Raw genomic sequence first — 21,572 nt, 5'->3', positions numbered from 1 at the left:
CATACAGTAGCACAAGTGAGGTTAGGTCCGTTGAGTAATGATGGTCCGACCTGGCCTTTATTGGCTACTTACACACCATATCCTGCGGTTGCAAATTTGGCAGTGGCTGATGTGTGTCGTTTATATATAGACTTAGCTACAACATACAGAAGACTGGTTCAGTTTGTGATGCAGACATTAAATACTAATGCAGCGCGTGCTGCTCCGGCGCACCCACAAGCAGTGGTTCCGGGAATCAATCCGGCCACTGTGCACTCAGTTATGGGCAAGGTACCGGCTAAACGGGAGGAGACTCCATTTTGGCTGGCGCAAAAAATTAATACGCTGGAAGCAGTATTTCCCCATACGGGACCTCAGGATAAACATAGAATTTTGACGATGTGTTTGCCATATGGGATGGTTCCTCCGGTGGACCTTTGTAATACCTGGGGCACGGTGTTTGCCGCGCTCTACACTACAGCACACGGTACACCGACTTTAGCTAATTTACCGGAAGTGCTTAAACAAATTCAAGATGAATATGGGGCTGCCCCTGTCTTAGATTTGGGCATGCAGTTAATGGGCAATTGTGCCGCAGTTTCTTCTATTATTTTGAGTAATCTCAAGGGAGAGGCAGTAGCACTAGCCGTGCGAATGCGTCTTCGGGATGTTCCGCAGATTAATCTAGAGCGGGAACTTCCGTGAATAATAGCTGAGACATATTCAAGTATTGGTCGCGATAGCCTAGGGGCTTGACCGCAGAAACCCCAATTGCAGGGTAAAAATAATAAAGATAATGCTAAGCAACAGCAACCTGAGGGTACAAAAAAGCGCTGGGAAAAGAAACAGCAAACACCTAAAAAAGATGGGGGACAGTCTCCGCAACCGGAGACCCCGCAGAATAGGTATAATCTCAGGAATAGGGATAATTTGAAGACGCCTGATAGATATCAATATACTGATACACGCCAATCTCGTTCCTTTCAGGACTCCTCAGAGAAGAGAAGTGAGAGAGGTGGGCGGTCAGAGCGGAGGACGGAGTACGTGAAACCAAGACAGGATTCACAACGCTCGGCAGAGGTTTCTGTTAAACAAGAAGAGAAACTGCTGCAACAAAAACAGCAATTTAAAAAATAAAAAAGTGGCAGCAGTCTCAGTTAGACATGCCGCTTAAGAAGAGAGTTCTCTTGACGAACAAGACATGGGCGTTAGCACTGTTAGACAGCGCGGCAGAGGTCACAATAGTTCGCCGGAGTCTTCTAGAGCATCTGGAGGTGAAAGCAACTGATGACTTCATACAAGTCGAAACGGCGGACATGCGAGTCTCTGATCCTGATAGAGTATATCAAGTGACTCTACGATTAGAAGGGGACATTGACCGCATTGTACACGCCATCTTTTGGGACCATGTGGTAAAATCATATGATGTTCTGTTGGCCGAACAGGATTGGCCACCTGACTTTGTTCGCGACTGTCCGGTTGGGGAGGATGTTATTGTACCTTCCTTCTCACCACTTGTTCCGAGAGAGCTAGCGGAGTCCTATGGTAAAACATGGGCTCTAGCACAGGCTCCCGCCCTATATAGAAATAATGTGGGGTGGGATAGACAATCACCTTATCATGTAATTCCAATAAAGGGCACACCTCAGCCACAGCCGCAGTATCCTATTAAATTTGAGGCAAGGGCATCGGTTCGGAAAATTCTTACACAATTGGAGTACCAGGGTGTAATTGAGCCCTGTGTCTCGCCGATGAATAATCCCTTATTTCCGGTTGCTAAACCGGACCATTCATATAGGATAGTGGTGGATTACAGACATTTGAATAGTCACACACGCACATATGCAATACAGAATTCACATAGCGCAGCACTTATGAACAATATAGTGCGTAAGAAATACAAAACAACGTTGGATATCTCGAATGGATTTTTCTGCCAAAATATAGCCCCCGAAAGTCGGGACTATACAAGTTTCAGTGCGTTTGGCTCTCAGAATTTTTTTTGTTGTTTGCCTCAGGGGTATAAGAATAGCCCAGGACTGTTTTCGGCTCGTGTGACTGAAATGCTGCACGAGTTGGACCCTGAAGCGTTATCATATGTTGATGACATATATCTGACAGACGATGAGATTCTGCAACATCTAAGGCGCGTATCGCGCATTGTTGTGGGGTTTGCTGATATTGGCTATAAGTTTAATTTTAAGAAATCAAAGATTGCCTTCCTCAGCGTCATTTTCCTGGGATATGAGTTGTCGAGTGAGGGCAAGAGCCTAGCGCCACATTTTTTGGAGAAATGTGCTTTATTGCAGCCTCCTAATACGGTTCGGAAGCTCCAGTCATTGTTGGGGTTTCTGAATTTTGGCAGAACTTACATTCCTGATTATGCTACGCTTATAAAACCCTTATACGAACTGATTCTCCCGAATTTTTCGAGTAGATTTTGGACGATTGAGTATACACACATACTGCGAGAGTTACAGACTGATCTCTTAGCAGTTAAACACTTACATACACGGGACAATAAGACACATTTAGTCATCAGGGTGATACCTGGGGCTGTTGGGTTTACGTATGTCACCTTTAATGAGGGTGAGACAGTCCCGATTGCATACAAGTCCCACTTGTATTCTGCTGCAGAACAACGATTTGCACAGACTGAGAAAATACTCACTGCAGTACAGATGGCTGTGATTAAAGAAAGACCGCTTGCCCAGGGTCAACGCATCATTGTCGTTTCCCCGATTCCGGCCTTAGAGGCTGTTACAAAAGCGAGTGTTCCTAATTCGAAAGCTTTACACCCGCGATGGATACAATGGACTACGTCTTTGACAGCCACTGATGTAGATTACATATTTGACCCTAAACTGCAGACTCAAGAATTTCTTCAATATGAAATAGAGTACCCAGTTCCTGCTGGCACATTGCCTATTGACCAATATCAAGTGGTCATGTATACCGATGGCTCTGCGCAACCAGCGGTTGGGACTAAACAACAGTATTCTGCTGCATGTGCGGTGGTGAGCGGCACTATGGAGGGGGAAGTGTTCTGCCCCCGACATACTTATACTAAAACCTTGGGAGATTGCACGGCGCAGCTGGTTGAGCTCAAAGCTCTATTGTTAGCGTTGGAGCACGCGGATCCGGCGATTTTGACCTTGCTGGTCTGTGACTCCTACTACTGGGTTCAGTCTTTCAATGAATATCTGCACTATTGGAAGTTGAATGGGTTCAGAGATTCTAAAGGCAACACCATTAAACATAAATTGTTGTGGGGTAAGGTTGCGGATCTGAAAGAAACGCTTCCTAAAGTCCATGTTGTGCATACACTTGGACACCAGCACGTTGGAATACACGTTGCTGGGAATACTTTGGCTGATGAAGCCGCAAAGTCGGCAGTGGCTGTCGCCACTGGCTGCAGTGACTCGTTCGAGTTCCAAACCAGACACAGAGATTTCAGCTGCCATAAAAGCTACGGCTGATGTCACGCCGTTTCCTAAAGGATTTCCTTCTAAATATAGTTACTGCTTGAGTAGTGCGCTAAATGCTGTTCTTAATATTCCAGGCATTGGTGTACGTGAACTTCCCAATAAAATTGAGAGACCGCGATTAATTTCTGCAGCACATGAGGGGGTGGCATCTGCACATGCTGGTGTGGCTGCCACGATTTCACTTTTACAGGCTCGTTACTGGTGGCCTGGTCTCTATAAAGAGACGAAGCAGTATGTCCTTTGTTGTGACGTCTGTCAACAGATTAAAGCATCGTCGGCTAGACGCCCGCAGCAGACGCCCCTTCTGATTTCAAACAAACCGTTACAGTGTGTGTACTTGGATCATTGTGGTCCGCTGACACCAGATAGTGCATACAAATATATATTGGTTGCTGTAGATTTGTGCTCCAGATTTGTGTGGGTATGGCCTCAATGCTCGGTGGACGCTCGGACTGTTATTAAAGATTTGCGCATCTTTGTCGATACATTTGCAGTTGTGGCTTTTTATTCGGACCAGGGCCCTGCTTTCGCCTCTAAGGCATTCAGGGACACCATGTCTTCGTTGGGGGTCCAACTCCAATTCTCGTCTCCATTTCATCCCGAGGGAAATTCTGTCGTGGATCGTTTAAATTGTGATTTAAAGCAATCCTTAACGGCCAGGGTTATAGGTACGGGTCGTAGTTGGCTAGCCCACCTATATGGAGTACAGAGAGCACTTAATAACTTGCCTAGACGGTCACTGGGGGGTCGTACTTCATATGAGTGCCTGTTTGGAACACGAATGTATGTTCCTGATCTAGATGGTCCTGGTGTGGAGGCGGCAGTTACGCCCTTTGACATAAATGATCGTGTCACTGTTTTGCAGGCTTTACAACAATTCCGTGAAGATAACTCTTCTGCAAGTGCTGCCTCCTCAGGAATTAAGGATGAGCCAGTAACACCTACTGGTTGGATACCCAGGATTGGGGATCTAGTGCGTGAAAAGGTCGCAGTAAAGAAAGAATTTGGTCCTTCTTATCGAGCACCTGTCCCTGTGTTAGGGGTGAGCGGCACGAGAACTGTGATTTTACCGCCGCTGCAAGGGGCCAAAGGAAATCGCTTTGTTTCTATTGATAATATCAAGTTACAACATGTGGCCGATTCTGCACAGCAGACCAAGAGGGACACCCAGTAGTTCCGGCATCCCTCTCACTACTGGGGAAGAAGTCCAGCTGCAGGTGATTTACACCGACGCTGTTTCCTCTCCGAGCTTGGGGAGGGTGGAAGATGATCTTGCGATTGTTCCACAGACAACGATTAATGTGGAATCTTTTGATCAAGTTGTTGTACGTTCTACTGATGTTTCTGAACATGTGGTTTATAGCGTGCCTAGGAGAGAGCCTCCATCTGCTTCTTTGTTCACAATTGCACCTTTTGCAAGAACTGCCTCTGGCTGCTTCAACGACGCTGATGAAGCAGTGTCCAGCTCCTCGTCCTCGATGTCTTTTGTCCGAGGTCCACGTAAGCTGCTGAGTTGGCTTAAACGTACATATTTTGTTTTTCCTTGGAACTATTTGTGACTTTTTATGGCTGCAATGACTCTTTTTTTTATGGTTGGGATTTGTGGTTACTTTTTTTCTAGTAATACATGGTCATTTTCTTCCTGATCGATCTGACATTGAGCACGTGGAGACTGTGTTGAGACCACATTTTTCGTCTCATATGGTTTGAAGAGACTTGTCCAATGTGAACATTTCTGCAATACCGATTCCGGATGGGATTGTATGGGATAAAGTAATGTTTGATATATATGGTCCCACTGAATTGATTCAAATACCGTATGTCCTCAAGTTATCAATGAATGATATTGTTATACCAGGCATTGTTTCTGATGATTGGGATGTGAAGACAGTAGATTCTATGCTAACAGATTTGCAATATTATACTGTCTATGACGATGAAGATGCTTACCAATTTAGAGATAATCATGGTGACATGTTTTGCTACAACTATTATGGACACCACTTTATTCATAAAGCTAGTAGCCCTAAATCCATATTTAATTATGTGCAATGGGAACATTGCTCGACTCCTCCACAAGGGAGTTCAAAAACGTATTATGATAAATTTGCATATTTTTCTGGGCATGATCAGCGGAATGCTAAGTCTTACTATTTTAAAGTTGCACCGTATTCTAATAAGCACATTTTATTGACCGATACTAAATTACTATATTCAAATTTGTTTGTATCTAAACTTTCGGTCGAGGGATATGAATACTGGTTAAAGACTGTTGACTTGAAAAGTGTTTGGGGTACGAAAAATTGGCAGATGCAAGGCAGGGATACAATATTTAGAGCATGTCTTATCCCTGTGCAGATGATTTTCCTCAATGACACGGAACAACAGACTAGCTGTTTGGGCTTGGCGACGATTAGAGAGTTGACTTTGCCTAGTATACCTGTCCCTTCCAAATTAAACGACTGGCAGCACTATGTGAATGCTACTTTTAGTGAATTTACGCATTGGGTCCAGAATGGTACGCTTAACACTTTATCGTTACATCCGGGCGGGTGGTTATTATGGCCTGTAGACACTAATCAGTGTCATCAACGTTTTGTCACCTCTTCAGGGGGGTTCAGGACTAGTAGGGCAGACCCTCGTTACATTGCACCAGAACATGCTGATATTATAACTACGTACAGCGTGGGGAAGCTTTGTCAACAATGGTTGAAGTCATCCACGCTGGATGCAGTTAAGTCACATCTCAAGTTACTGTCTAATGGTACTGATTTACAAGATTTTTTGTCAGGTCCCAAGGTACCACGGAAGAAAAGGTTTTTATATGAAGTTTATAATGAGATTTGGAAACTTTCACAACAGGAGGCTGCAGCCCGGTTGAGGCAGATTTATCAGGAAAATCTGCTGCAGACTTTGTCTGTTGTTGATAATGGCATGCATACCCTTTCTGACCGTGTTTACACGATTGACAGCATTGTTTCCTCTGCTATTGACATTATTAAATCAGACATGTCTTCTTTATATCATGGGCAGAGTCAGACACGGTCCATCATGCAGCTGGGTTGGACTCTTCAGACCTTGATGGCGGGTCGCGTTCCATGGCAGCACATTCGTGCCAGAGAGATCTTTATCTCCTTTAATTTGGCTCGTCAACAACAGTTGATGGCTAAAAAGGAAGCGACATATGTTATGTTGAATATTGAGAAATTGGAGAAACTGCCTTTCACGGTGGCTGAGATTCCGTCAGCTGAGTGGTTGATTCATGGGGTTATTAATTTGCCTATATCCACTCTGCAATTTACTTCTTGTTTGAAGCACATTCCGGTGGGTAGATATGAACTATTGGGAGACAGTTACATACACGAGGTGTGGGAGCTTCCCTTTCAATACAGATGTGTTAATGGTTTGAGGGAGGTTTTTCTTAGCGGTAGCGAATGCGAAGCTTCTGTCAGCCATTCCATGGTTTGTAAACAGCTGTCCTTGCACGGAGCGTGTAACGCTTCGATTGCTAACTTAGCTTGTTATTTAAAGGGTGTTCCAGTCCCGGTTATTAAAAACACTTTCCAGGTGCTTTCTAACGGTAGTTACGTTGTTCTTAACAGCGAACGCTGCTGTGGCATGCGTGCCGGAATAGTTTACGTTGTCGTTATCAACAAGGCCGTACGTGCTGCGGGAATGTGTTTCCCCCACTCAAATTAGGGAGGTAGCGGACATCTGGCCTCATATTGCTACTTCCAAGGTTGATTTCGACAAGTTGAGTCGGCTGAAAGCTTTATTGTTTCAAAAGCATGTGGCCCTTACATCTGCTAGCGAGACCTACGCACTTCAGGTGGCAAGGTCATCGGCAGAGATACAGTCCCTTTTGAATACTAACTTTCCAAGTCACTTCGGTGAACTTGTGGGACGTATATTTAATGCATCCAGCACTGCTGGTATTGCTCATTTTTTCAAAGCCGTTGGTGTTGGTTTCGCTCACACCTTCTCTTCCATATTCGGTTTGATACCTTCGGCTATACACTCTATTTTCGGAAGCATTTTTGGGGGTTTCCCGATTACTTTGGCTTTGTTGGCTGGAGACTTGCTATTGTTGCTCTTTTTTCGCAATGGCTGTCCCGCCACGACGAGATCCTATATTGCTGCTCCCGTCAGCGCAGCTGTGTCGTGAACGCATGATGCAGCATTTTGGAGCTACACTCCTGGGCCATTTGGAGTGTGACTGGTCTCTGTCATTCAGACCGGTTTTGGATTGTGTGCAACCCGTGTTTCGGTGCCTTTGGTGCTCATTTGAACATGCACTGGCTTTCTGTCTCTCACTGCAGCGCCCTCCAGTGGTCGATCCTGATCTGTTGATGTTCCCGATTAGGGCTCATTCCCAGACTTGTGCACTACGGTTGCGTTTGCTTCGTGAGGCGGTTTATGAGATTCCCTTCCTGGAGGAAGATGGTATTGTCTCTTTCATTGGCCCTGTACGGGGTGCCGCCCTGAATGGTTTTGGGGCTTTGGAACACACCTGCTCCGTGGTACTTTGTGGCATGGATCTTCTGATATTAACATATATCGAAGTGGAGGAGTTCCTACGTTCTATTGCTTCTGTCTGACAATTGGATTTTTTTTTCCTTCGGCAAAATTGACACTATATTGAATTTGGCCTTATCGTCACATGTTTCCTAAATTTATGACTTTGTTGTCTTCTTACCTTGTCGAAATATATTGTTTATGTTTGGGGCATGTTTTTATGTTATTGGAACCACTTGCTACCGACAAGGGGAGGGTGTAGTGTGGTTAGTTTTACGTATACTTTACGCATTAGCTTCAGGCTTTAGGCCTTTGTGCACTTTGCCCTGAATGTATTTTATTCATTTGCTGACAGCTTAGAGCCTCTGTGCACTTTGCTCTACATGCTTTTTATTAGGCTTCGTACTGTTATTTTTCAAATAGCTAGTTCTACGGTGTTGTTTTTTATTCATATCACACTGTTTTGCCTACTTCAGCACTGGAGTTCTTCATAACATATTCACTCTGTTCTTCAGTCAAGGATACAGTCTGGTACATTGCTGATAGACGTGGTAGGAGTTTAGATTTGGCATTCCTGCGTAGGGACATTTTGTGATCACGATGACATGTTAGTTATAAAATCACTTCCTTGTCCCAATACATGCAAGAGGGAGATTCCGACCAGAGACCCACAGCTAGACGCTGACTGCCTCGTTGCAGATGCTGAACCAGATCACAGGCCTTTGCTCAGGTATGAGGGCTTATGTCTCCCTGGTGATTCGGAAAGGCAACCTAGAAGCTTAACATGCTGTGCTCTAAATAGATCGATCAGAGGGAGAGTAGAAACTGTTAGGAAATATGATAGCTTTGTTCTTATGTTTTACTCTCCTGGTGACTATTTCAATCCTACTATGTTGTATTGTTCTGGTTATTGCGGCTCACGCCTTATTATCTAAAATACAGTCGTTTTATTAAAACATTATATAAAACCTATACTGTCTTTGTCATTTGTATATGAGACCATATTGTAAATGAGAGAGTTGGTTTGGATCTGAGTGACCACGATTTCCCTGAGAAGTTCCAAAGATGTCATGCGCTCGGCTGCCTAATCATTTCTTCCCCGTGGGAGAAATGAGGCACTGCTAGTTAGCCGGAGCAAAAACCGGATTTAGGGTGACAGAGTTCCTTACACGTGGGTCAGACTCAGTCCCCCACACCGTTATCGATCCTGCTGCCTAGAAATCCAGTAATCTCATTTAGGATAATGAGAGCCCACACGACAACACAACTGTCATTGTGGTGTCATCATTCATTGCAAAATGAATGATGGCACCAGAGTAACAGTACACTCACACTGGACAACGGTGTCCATGTCTGCACATTGCAAGAGGACCTATACGGGTAGGTTTGTGCTATCTGTTGTGTGTGTAAGTCAGTGTGTGTCTGTGTGTGTGTGGATTAACTGGTTGAGGTGGAGGGAGCTAGAGTGTGTGATGTGGTTGTGTTGTACATGTTGTGTTGCTGTGTGACATATTCAGGTGAGTGTTGTTGTGTGGCGGATGTTGTTGTGATTTGTGTTGTAATGCTGCAGTGTGTGTGTGTCTGTGTAGCTTAGTGTGTAGTTGGGTTGGTTGTTGTGGTTGTGTTGTGTGTGGGTGCAGTGTCATTGGTCTGTGTATGTTGTGTCAGGGGTGCATGTCAATGTGTTTTTTCTGCATATACGGGTTGTGTTGTGTTGGAATTGTAATGGATGATGGTGTGTATGTGGTGTGTTGTTTAGTGTGTGGTGCAGGGGGACACATATGGATAATGGACAGTGTGTGTGTGTGTGTGTCACTTACCTCTATTCCATCGAAGTCCATTGGGCCCATCCATCAGCAATCCGTCGCCAGTCCTTCGCTTGCAGAGCTGTAACATTTAAATATGGTGAACGGATCACCATCAACTTGACTGTCTTCTCTGGTGTGCTGCTGACACGACTTAGCAGGGATACCTCCAAGATCTTCAACAGTTGCAGCCTGTGGGTCCATTAGGTCTCCTATTTGGGCATTGACGAAGTACCTCAACACCATCATTGGCAGCATCAGCCTTTCCGTCCTGCCCTATAGCACCCATGCGGTCACCCATGCTGATTTTAGAAGTCTTCGTGCAGTTCACCAAAGAAACTACTTGGAGATGGGTGAAACCCTCCACACGCAGAGGCATTTCTGGCTTAGCTTCCTTGTAGTTGATTGCATTCTCTGGCCAGTCCCTATGCTGGTAACATGCCCAGCTTTTTCCTCTGATCAGTCTTTCCTCCTGCATATCCAGGCATACTCCTTTCATCTTTCAGCAGGCAGGCAGGCTTCTAGGTAAACCCTTGGCTCTTCCAGCAGGAAGTGCAGACTTCAGGTGATACTCCCTCACCTCTGCGACATTGGCTGTCGTGCAGGCATCAGCCCTGGTGACACAGCAGTCCTTTCAGTCCTATGCTGGGCACTCCCTTCCTTAGTCAGGAACAAACTGGAACTGATTGAAGTGGTTTGGATGCCACTTTTATGCACATTTTTCATACTTTGCGGATCCACTATCTGAAGTTTAATGGGCTAGTTCTCTTTCTGGCTGGACCTTAGTCATTTTTTTGTGCAAGTTGGTGTTCCTTGCAGCAGGCAGCAATGATACTAGTTCCCTCAAGGATTATCCTAAATAAGGACACAATGAAGTGTGAGATCACTGGCCCTGGCGACCATTAGCCTTCCTAAAGCAGTAATCTGGGGCAGACTAAAGAACAGTCCCTGCCTGGAAACCTATTCAGCTTGAACAGAAACTGCAGCCTCAACACTCATCCCTGCCACCTACCAAAGGCCACTGCACAGTACAAACTAATCACCAGCTTTTCGCTAACCAGGCTTTCATTGAAGTGTTGCCATGTCTCTGTCCTCCTTCACGTCTGTGTCTGAGTCTCCACCCTGTAGCACAGGAATGGAGTCCATAACTTCCACTGTCTCTGGAAGCTGTGTTCACCCTTCATCTTGTGCAATTATAAAGCGGGTTCATCCAAAATGGATCCTCCTGGTCCCAAAACTCACTCTCATCACACATAGAATCCTACTACCATGTATATTCCACTCACTCCCTGCTCTTGGCACACAAAATGTCAGTACAAGGATCTGTGACTTACATAACAGTGCATATTTACATGAAAGGGTCAATAGACCACATTCTCCTTGAAAGAGAGAAAAAGGTCTAGTCGATCTGTTGATTCATGTGACTCCCACCTGGACATGGACGTATACGCTGCACAATAGCTTTATGTGACTCAACCTGTACAGGTACTGTAGTCCTATTCCCGCTATGAGTGTTTGTTTTGTGTGCCCCTCCAGGGCACAGAACAGGTACTGGACTTTACGTAACTAGAGAGAGGCCCAAATGTTCCTGTACACCCTAGATTAATGTGGAGCTAGGGCCACACAGAACCAGTTTTACATGCAGCCAGGCACCTATGATAGGGTACATGCCGTTTATCTGCATGCTCTATTCAATCTGCATGATGATTAACTAAGTAACTGATATACCTCCATTCAAGAGGATATTGTGTTTTTTTGCTGAATATTATAATGACCTTGCTGAGCAGGTGCTAGCCACCTAGACCTGAGCTTTTTTTTACATTGCACACGTCATTATGGGGTGTAACAACGTTTCCACCTCCCTGATCACACAATCAGACTATGATTGGGTGTAGGGCTTTCCACATGCTTCCCATGACTTCGGAACTTTTATGATGTTAATTCATGTTTTTAAACAGAATGTTCTCAGGGTAGGTGATGTTTCCATGACAAATAGTTGTGATGGTGAAACCCATCCTTCAAAATTCTAATACGCTGGTAGAACAAGAGAGATTTGATGTTCCTGATGTTTTGCTGTTCCCTATGCTCTGCAGAAGTGCTTTCACACTACATTTGCAAATGTCTCTTTGTATATTACTATATTGAGAGTTCACCATTATCCTTTTAGCTCCAATTCGCAGATCTGTCTTAATGTAGGTAAGCTATGTTAACCTGTATTCTTTTATAGCTTCAGATCAATAATTGCCTGCCAGGGAGGCAAATCCTTTATTCCATATTAAGTTCTCTGCAGCAGAGAAATGATTGAGGGTAGTCCCAGGTGCACCCCATCAATAGCTTTTGTTATGCTCAGTGAATATTTAGCTGTTTCTTCAGAGACCTCCAGAATCGAAAGGACCCCTAAATGCTCACCTACCTAGCTGAATAACATATGACAAATCACAAATGTGAGATCTAGAGTGACTAATCAGTTATTTTGATCTCTTTGCTCTCTATTATAGCAGCCAAGGGCACCAGAACATTGTACAGTTGTTCTTTAAGGGCAGTGATTTATTGACATTTACAACTTAAGAATAGTTACGCATCAAATGTGGCTCATTTGTTAGAGCTTTTATGCCTTCCAGCTCCACATATTTGTGCATTACGATCTTCAAGAGAGTTATTTTCTTGGGTTGTAGCAATTTACCACCAACTGTCGTCGTTCAAGGCAGACCATTTTAAAGATAATTTGGACTCTGAAAGGAAATGTTTAAAACTGCATCATCTGTGCAAGCCAGTAGTGACAGTAGAACTGAGAGAACCATTGGGACTTCAGACACTCTACTTATTAGTGATTTTCAAAGTCATTGGTCTACATGTTAAAGACGAGGCACCAACAACCACCCTGCCTTGACTCATGTTGTACTTGAAAATTGAATGGTTACGTGGCAATTCCCAGATATACTATATCTGTGTGGTGTTATTTACAATAGTGTAGCCAGATTAGATGCATCTGCCTTGGGCCAATGTTACGGAACACATCCTAGAGTAGCTTTTGATATTAGGTCTGTAAATAAGTCAGCAATAGAGTGCTCTCCTTTACACGCCTGTAACGATCACGTACAGAGTGCAAGATAAAAAAAACTTTTCAGGGGTAGGTTTTCAATATTGAATGCCTTTCTTTCTGTCTCCTTATTTGTTTCTCATTCAGAAAGTCTTATGTGCACCTCAGCAAAATGTTTTTTAAATGGTATGAATGAGAAGTCCATCAGTATAATCGGTCAGTAGTTTGTCTGTTCTAATGCACTTCCTTTGTTTGTATATCACTAATATAACGCTCTGTGGCATAGGTGAAAACCTACCCCGGAGTTCATAGGATTAAACATTTTCCTAAGGGTGCCATCACACCCTCAGAAACGTGGGTGCATATCATTGGTGTCCCCTAGTACTGTATCCCAGGTTAATGGCTTCAGTCTAGCTTGTAACTCAATCTCCACCACTTCCTTCAGTATATATAAAGTCACTTTAATGCTGTTAAACATAATAGAATACTATGGACATGAACAACGTCTCAAAATACTCAAGCCCACTCCATATAAACAACATCACAGCTGTAGTACCAAGTTACCAACTTTTAAAATGCCCCTTTTTTAAAAATCAAATGGCCTGGTTCATCTCCCACATATATTTTCAATCCCACTCCCCCATCTTGTTCTTAATAATAGTAATTCATTGATACTGTTTTTGTTTTTACGTATGACAAGAATGACCTCTTCTGCTCGTCAGCAACATGCCGACCCATGGCGTGATCCTATAGTTGGCCTTCCATGGAGGCCATAAAGAATGTAACTCCACATAAGAGACTCACCAGCTTCAACTATTTCTTTGGGGTCCACCAGCCCAGTTGTTGTCACACAATTCAGAAGACTCTAGTCTACATTTTCGTTTGGATAATTTTTGTCTACCCTCGATAGGATTGCATGAGCCCTTAATGCACAAGGATTGCAATAGGATTTGGTAGAAAATGAAGGCACTACAGTGGGAAGTAACTCTCCCTACTACTTCAATTAAAAGTGACTTAAGTGTCTCCTAATAAGGCATGAGTGTGATCACTTAATCAATATGCAAGCCCTCCTTCCCCGTATATGTAACCTCACCTGCCAAAAAGCCACAGTAATTGCTTTTTTTATTGCTTGGAGGCTCAGTTTGTGACAGCCCGTTGCAAGTAGATGAACTCTGGTACCTGATGGAGGTTCTGGAGTAATAACTGGAGCTATCCTTTGCCTTTGTTGGACTTGTATCTGTTTGGAAAGTCACTCACCCTTATAGTAAAGTCATATATATAAATTGTAATCAAGACTAAAAGCAGCTAGTTCACTCACCCTCTTAATCGCTTCTAAAAACTCCCCTAGTACTTCAGGTAGGCATGCACCATAAGAAGCTTTTATTTGCTGTTGGATTTTCTGCCTGTGTCTATTGGAGAACTTCATCCTTGCGTCTAACAAATACCATTAGTCAAGGTACACCACCTTGGACGTTTGAACCCCTTTGACCCACGAAAGCAGCTTAAAACCATGCAACACTAATCAGGTAAATTAAGAGCCGAGCAAAGTAGTTCCTCCTTTGTCTTTAATTCACCTGAGAAAGGAGCATCGCTTTCCAATAGCGGCAGTGCCACACTACACAGTCAAGTACATGAAGATGACCTGCCCCTTCTAGAATTCGTCTCAAAAGGAGGAAAATAATAGGCAGAAATAAATCCAAGGTGTTTGAAAGACAGCCACCAAATTCTTCTAAGGTCTGGTCAAAAAGAGCAACCAGTGAACAAATATGGACGTCAGAAGTCCAGTAGGAAATTAAGTGCAGAAAAATGGAGCAAAAATAATGGAACAAAATATGGCAAAACCAATAGGTCTTACCTATGTGAAAGTATTGGCTCTGCCAGTGTCTTTTAGCCACGTTGTATCGTTGTATAGTAGCGCCACGGAAGGGCTAAAATCATCATGGGCTTTTTTTTCCTTATCATGGGTGGAGGCGGGCGACATGGATGACGAGATGGAGGGTGGTTTGGTAACGGGCCACACAGACAGCCGGAGGTACGGAACACTGACAGTTGCGGACATTGGATCCTACTATCCGGCAGCATTTCCCCTTGGCTTCTACCCTCCCTCTCGCACCTCGGAACAGTTACCTAGTGAAATCAGACAAGCATATTGAACTAAAATATGTGCAGCTTTACATTTGTTGTACTTTTGTAACCCTTCTAACAGTACAAGTATTTTTTTTTTTTTTAAAGTAATGATCTCACTCCTACGAAATATTGTATATTTTCCAAACCTTGTTAAGAAAGCTAACAATGAGAAAAGTATATTCTTTGCAATATAAAACATAAAAGTTTAAGTATAATAGAGAAACGTTTTTGATGCATTTTTGTGGTGCCATTTGTTTATAGCATCACCGCAAGTAATGACATATTGACAAGAATATCTTACATTTTTGTGTTTTTAACATTCATGATTGTTTGATTACAGTGTGAATCTAGAGAACATATCGTTGCTTTCAATATGCTGAATTACAGAGCGTGCAAAAATCTTTGGAAATCGTGTGTGGATCATCATACATTTTTTCAAACAATGAAATCACTACCTCATGAAAAAAAGCAAATGTCCAATTATTGGACTCTGAGTTCTCGAAGTCAAACCAAGTGAGTTCATACTTTATGGAATACTGTTTTGTTGGCGGGAGAGAGGAAACGTTTTTTAAACTATTTTTTTTTGTTTTGAAATGTCTGTTTTCTAATGTCGACTACAACTAATCTCTTTTGGTGTTAAAACAAGTATATTACTTGTGTACTTTTTTTTTTTTTTTTTTCAACCTTTGCATTTTGATAAAGATTAATTGAGTATTTTAGGTCATAGCCCTGCATAGGCTTTTGTGAGAAACAGAAGTCGTGTAAATAAAAATTTATATATCTTGAAAAATACAAAATCAGATTTACTACGGTCTTGTTTTGCTGCGGGCTCTGTTTTTTATCAGGAACCCTGGCTTGTTGAGAGTCTACGAGAGTGGTCAATTAGCCCTCTCTAAAATACTTATGTTGAATTTAACGAATATCCCAGGTAAAATCCTTTGCATTTCACCTGTCTTTTTTTACCTGTTGTTCCTTTAAAAGAAGGAACTGAAATTCCAAAAGATTTAGATTACAGCTGTAGACTTTTGATCAACCAGATTCAGGTTATGTTTTTTTGTTTTGAACTATACCTATGTATGCCCCCTGGCTTGGTACTTGTACCTGTCAGTATATTCACTTCACATTCGTTCAGAATATATGTCTATAGATTATGGGGTTTATTTGGTGTGGCAGTGTGGGATTGGCAGCTCTACAGCTTCCTCACAGATGATGCTGGTGGTGAAGTGTCTCCACTGCAACTTCCTGTCCCTGTAACAATGTAAGCGGTAATGTGTTGTTGGCTTTAACACCACCACCAGTAGTCACACATAGGCATTATATCACATCATCTTTGTAGCCCCCAAACACCAGAATTTGGATGGTTTCTTGAGCTTCGTTCTTGTTGTGTAGTTGATGTCACTCAATGCCCCTCAAATTTAACTAATTGACTTCAGCTAATATAAAATGATGTAGGATTGGAAATCTTCTCTCCCCCACACAAGGATAATGTTGAAAATAAACACTGGCAAAGCCAGTGGAGCTACCTCTTATGTAAAGCAAGCAAACTTGCTTGCGCAAAAGCTGTTGTGTTGGTAATGGTGGAGGTAGTAGTGATGGTTATAGTGATAGTAAAGATGGTGGTGTTAATGACTCGCAGTAGAGTCCTGAAATTTGTTTAAAGCCAACTACAGTAAAAAAAAAATTAAAAAAATGATTGCTTTCTTCATAAAATGCATAAAAAGAGATAAAATATCAAAAGTGTGATCATCGAGTGCATTTTCAGGTGTAAATAGTCCCTAAACGCACCATAGATAAAATGTTACTCTGCACAGCCAATAGCATAATGTAAGAGAGTGATACGTCTTTGGAGGAATCCAACACCCACTTTGTTTGTTTTAATTATTTGGGAACAATTCTTGTAGACAGATGCACAAGTCAGACGTGAACAGTGGCGTAGCGAAATTTGAACCCCCACTGCAAGCAAAGTACATGGATTCCCCCTCCCCCCATGCTGAGGATTAAGTCAGGAGCTCTCAGGCCAGGGGCCTGCTGCCCGTGCAGTGCCGGAGGGAGCCCCCTGGAGCTCGGGGCTATTGGCCACTGGACCTGAAACGTAGGGCATAAAATGCTGTATTTTACGATTGAATTTGGCACAAGAGCTACACATTTAATTGCATTTTTAAAGGGGTATATTTGTAATATTTTAACACTTCTCAGTGTGCTACTAAACTTTTGTTGCAACTTTAAACACTATTTACAGTTCAGCCGTATTGAACAGTGACGGTTTCAGCATGACAGACACAAGACAAAATACAAACACAAGCTAAGTAAAAAACAAATTTCACACCTAGTCTCAACAATGATATGCACAGGTATCCCGTACCACATGCAGATGTTTAATATTCTGTCATTTACTGCAGTATCCTGTGCAGCTGTGTATATTAGGCTGAAAGATTCAGTCCACAGAGAGAGATGAGAATAATTTATTCTTAGCTCATGTTATTCACGCAGTTCAGCATTACAAGCTGCCACTTAACACATACTTAAAACAGGAGTCTTTAGCATCCATTAGCAGGACAAGCTTTCCTCACATCCACAGTTGTGCAACATGAACTGCATCTTCCACACAACAGGTAGTAAATAGCAGAAGCAAGCTTCTATCACACTCTTGGAACAGGTTCTGCAACAGCATAAGCAGTCCAGGCTTCACTCACACAACAGGTACAGTATGGCCATCAGCAGTGCAAGCATTGCTTATCTTCAGACAACAGGTATGTCACAGGCAGCAGCGGTTCACATCACATAAACATCACACTGTAGGAAAGTGCCCCTTTATGTATGGTCACTCCCCAATTTTTGCCCCCACACGGATGTGTATGACTCTGTTGGTGCACTGAAAGCCTGCTAACCAGGCCCTAGTGCCTGTGCTCTCTCTCTAAACATGGTGAACTCCTGTTTGGCAAGACTTTACCCTCTCATAAGGCCCTAGTAGATGGTACCCAGGGCATAGGTGGTAAAGGGGTCCCAGAGGCTGCAGCTTGTGTTTGTGCCACCCTAGGCCACCCTCCCAAATTGCTGTGGCAGGCTTGCCATTGCAGACTGCCAGAGCCATGCAGACTGCACAAGCTCGACTATGCCCTCACCAGAGTGGCACAGACCCATGCACTGCCTTATATAAATGTCATGCGCCACTATGGAAGGCCTCTACAGCCAAGGAGGCAGGTGCATTGTTTTTAAGGTGCAGACATACACGCACAAGCCTCTATGTCTCTATAGTGTCCTTTCCATTAAGGTACACTTCAAGTGCAGGCTGGGCCAATAGGATAACATGGGATTTAAGCCCCAGCAGACCAGAGCTACTAGCTCCATTATAGTACCGCTTAGATATGTCGACTTCGGTCAAACAGCTTGCTTTCTGTCCCCCAACACGCATCTGGTGTCGAGGGACTGCTGGCATGCAACCAGGTGGCACACTAGAGGATGCCCACCTGTTTGCCACCCTTCTTTGTGCTGTGGTTGAGCAGCCTGTGCTTTTTTTGTGAGGTTGCTGCTGCCAAGACAGGTTTCTGACCTTCTGCCAGGCAGCCTGGGTGCTCCCAGAGGTCGGAAACAATGGCTGAGGGAAGGAGGTCACACCTCCTGCCCCCACCCTTGCTAGTGAATAGAGCCATCAGGGCAGTGAGCTAAAAAGGCATCTCTACCCCTGATAGCCATCTCTGCTGTCCCCCAGCAGAGGAAACAGCCCTGCCCCCAGGTGCATCTGCTCGTGGACCGGAAGGAATTTAGGTATGCAGGCCTGTGCACACACCCAGCAGGCTGACTACACCTCTACGGTGAGCAGCCCAGTCTGTGCACTAAATTATGATTCCTGCCATCTTAGGAGTGACAATAGCGGGGTCTAGGAAGCTAAAGGTGACATGTCCCACTGGATGTGGTCATGGATCCAGGATTTAAGGGACATCCCTGACACCAGAACCTCAGATCTGATCAGCCAACTTCGAAGAAGGACTAGGAGGAGCTCTGCATCACCGACAACCGACTCTACCCACAGGGATGTGCTTGATCAACCTTCATCCATATAAGATGGCGAGAAGAAACTGTATGTCACCAAACCTCATGACCACTCAATGTCATGACTCGTCACAAGGAAAAGGAGGGCCCTGTTCCCAAAGGCGTTCCTATGGCAGATCATATTTGCTGTCTTAGTCTTCAGGTAAGTCCAAGAAGAAGCGTAATAAATCCAAGTGGGAATCGTCTCCATCCTGGCACTCTTGGATTCCAGGGATGGTATTGTTGTATAGCAATTTTAGCGATGTTTTAGACACATTGTTTTAAGTTGACTAAGCCTGCCACTGTGCACTTTAACCCTGTTACATTTTTATTCAGCATTGCTTTATTTTTCTAGCAATAGCTCCATTTGCAGTGCTGTTTTATTTTCTTTATCTTACTGTACTTTCGCCTAGGAAAGCATCACGTTCTTAGGGGGACATTTATTTAACTTTGTGCTTTCTCCATGGCTACAGTCAGATAGGGTTACCGACAAACTTGGTACGCTGTGTCTCCAACACAGAAACACGTACACTCATATGTGGGGACCGTTTCTTAGAATGTCAGCTGTTTTATCATAGAAACAATGCTTTGTCCCAAACACGTTAGAGGGAGATTCCAGCCAGATGACCACAACTGAAGGCTGATTGCGTCGCTGCAGCTGCTTGCTTAGACGGCCGGACCCCTGATCCACATCGGGACAGTGTCTCTCTAGACCACAGGCTTCTTCCTCGAGGTAAGAGGGATGATGTACCCCCACAGGGAAATCCGAAGGGCAGATAAGGCTTATTACGCTGTGCTCACCCATAGTGTAGGTAGGAGACATATATATCACTCCTAGGGACAGTATGGTAAGACTGTTCTTGTGTTAGTCACCTGCATGTTTTTATTTTGTTTTATCATCCTAGTTATTGCAATACATGCCTTTTATCTAAGATGCAGTTACTTAAGTAAATCCTTTTTTAACTATATTCTGCCTCTGTTGTCTTTGCCTGTATGAAACTTTTTGTAACTAAGAGAAAGGGATGGGATTTGATCAACCACGATTCCCCTGAGGAGTCTTCCTGTCATGCGCCCGGTTGCCACTATCATCTCTGTCAGAGATGAAGTGCTGCTATTTAGCTGGAGAACCCCGATTAGTCCGGCAGGCGTCCTGTGGTGTGGAATCATACTTAGTATCCACAATCCATGTGATCCTGTCTCCCAAATCCAGTAGCCTCATTAGCATAATGAGAACCTACGTGACATGGTGCCACCAATGTTTGGTCAGGCACTAAGATTCGGATCCTCCCGACTATCTCTGTCTCACTTAAGCATAAAAGACACCTCATTACTACATACGGAGAAGTCTGTGGTATTGAGGATTTCCTCCTCAGCTAAATAGGTAGTACCTATCTTGAGCTGTAGGCTGTTCAAGCTTGAACCTTAAAAGGACCAATCTCAATTAGGTGTCTTTATCTCTGTACATACATCTACCATTAAAATGGCAAAATCACAACGGTTAGCAATTGCAGTAAATATGAGCCCACCCCCTACTGCACATTTATTGGCTAATGGCCTAACGGTCCAGGGGGGTCCAGTCACATTTGTTGCAGAGGCTCATCCAGCCTATAGATCAGAAATGTTTTACTCTTGGGTCACTTTACCAGCAGTAGATGGGAACACAAATACATTTCACCACTATACACCTGCAAGCCTACCTGCACAAGACAGAGCTTATGCATATTTAGAAATACCTTTAGCTTATCAAGACCATAATAATTGGCTTGACGGGGCCCTACCACATACAATATTACATGTTAGGTTAAGTCCTCTGAGCAACGATGGCCCGACCTGGCCTTCATTGGCCACATATACACCACACCCTGATGCAGGAACCTTAGCGGTAGTGGTATATAGAGCTCACAACAATATACAGACTATTAGTACAGTTTGTCATGCAAACAATAAGTACTAACCTAGCATGTGCTTCCCCAGTGCAACAACATGCAGTTACGCCAGGCATTAACCCTACGACTGTACATTCGATTATGGGTAAGGTACCCACCAAGCGGGAGGAAATTCTGTTTTGGTTAGCTCAAAAAATAAATGTACTGGAAGCAGTCTTTCCTCATACAGGACCTCAGGATAAACATATAATTCTCACTATGTGCTTGCCATTCAGGCTGGTTCTTCAATTGAAAACTGCAATACATGGGCCACAGTATTTTCCACTCTCTATACTACAACACACATACACCATCACTTGCCAATCTTCCGGAGATGTTAAAACAAATTCAAGATGAATACAGGGCTGCCCCAGCCCTGGATATGGGTATGCAATTAATGAGCAATTTTACCACAAAATCTTCAGTTATATTGAGTAACCTTAAAGGAGAAGCAGTTGCACTACCAGTGTGCATGCTGCTTTGTGATGTTCCTCCACAGGATCAGGAACGGGAGCTACCAAAGATTATCGCAGAGATCGATTTTAGTATTGGTCGAGATAGTCTCCGGCCAGGCCGATTAAACCACAATATTAAGGCAGGTCTAATAAAGATAATACCAAGCATGCGCCTGAAGGTTTCACAAACACTGGGATAAAAATCAACA

General features: G+C 43.6%; 1 protein-coding gene across 5 annotated transcripts in view; it reads left to right on the top strand.

Moving 5' to 3' along the window:
• Window positions 1–21,572, top strand: part of PTPN3 (protein tyrosine phosphatase non-receptor type 3) — a 1,694,656-nt gene that overhangs the window by 866,930 nt on the left and 806,154 nt on the right. For all 5 annotated transcript variants that reach the window (XM_069219598.1, XM_069219596.1, XM_069219595.1 and 2 more), the window contains one exon: window positions 15,295–15,467. In XM_069219598.1, the coding sequence (XP_069075699.1) occupies window positions 15,295–15,467 (173 nt within the window). The remainder of the gene's footprint in view (window positions 1–15,294; window positions 15,468–21,572) is intronic.

The sequence above is a fragment of the Pleurodeles waltl genome, chromosome 2_2 (genome assembly GCF_031143425.1).
Source record: "Pleurodeles waltl isolate 20211129_DDA chromosome 2_2, aPleWal1.hap1.20221129, whole genome shotgun sequence".
Taxonomy (NCBI): Eukaryota; Metazoa; Chordata; class Amphibia; order Caudata; family Salamandridae; genus Pleurodeles; species Pleurodeles waltl.
Note: the sequence above shows the minus strand (reverse complement) of the source record. Positions and strands in the feature narration are given on the sequence as shown.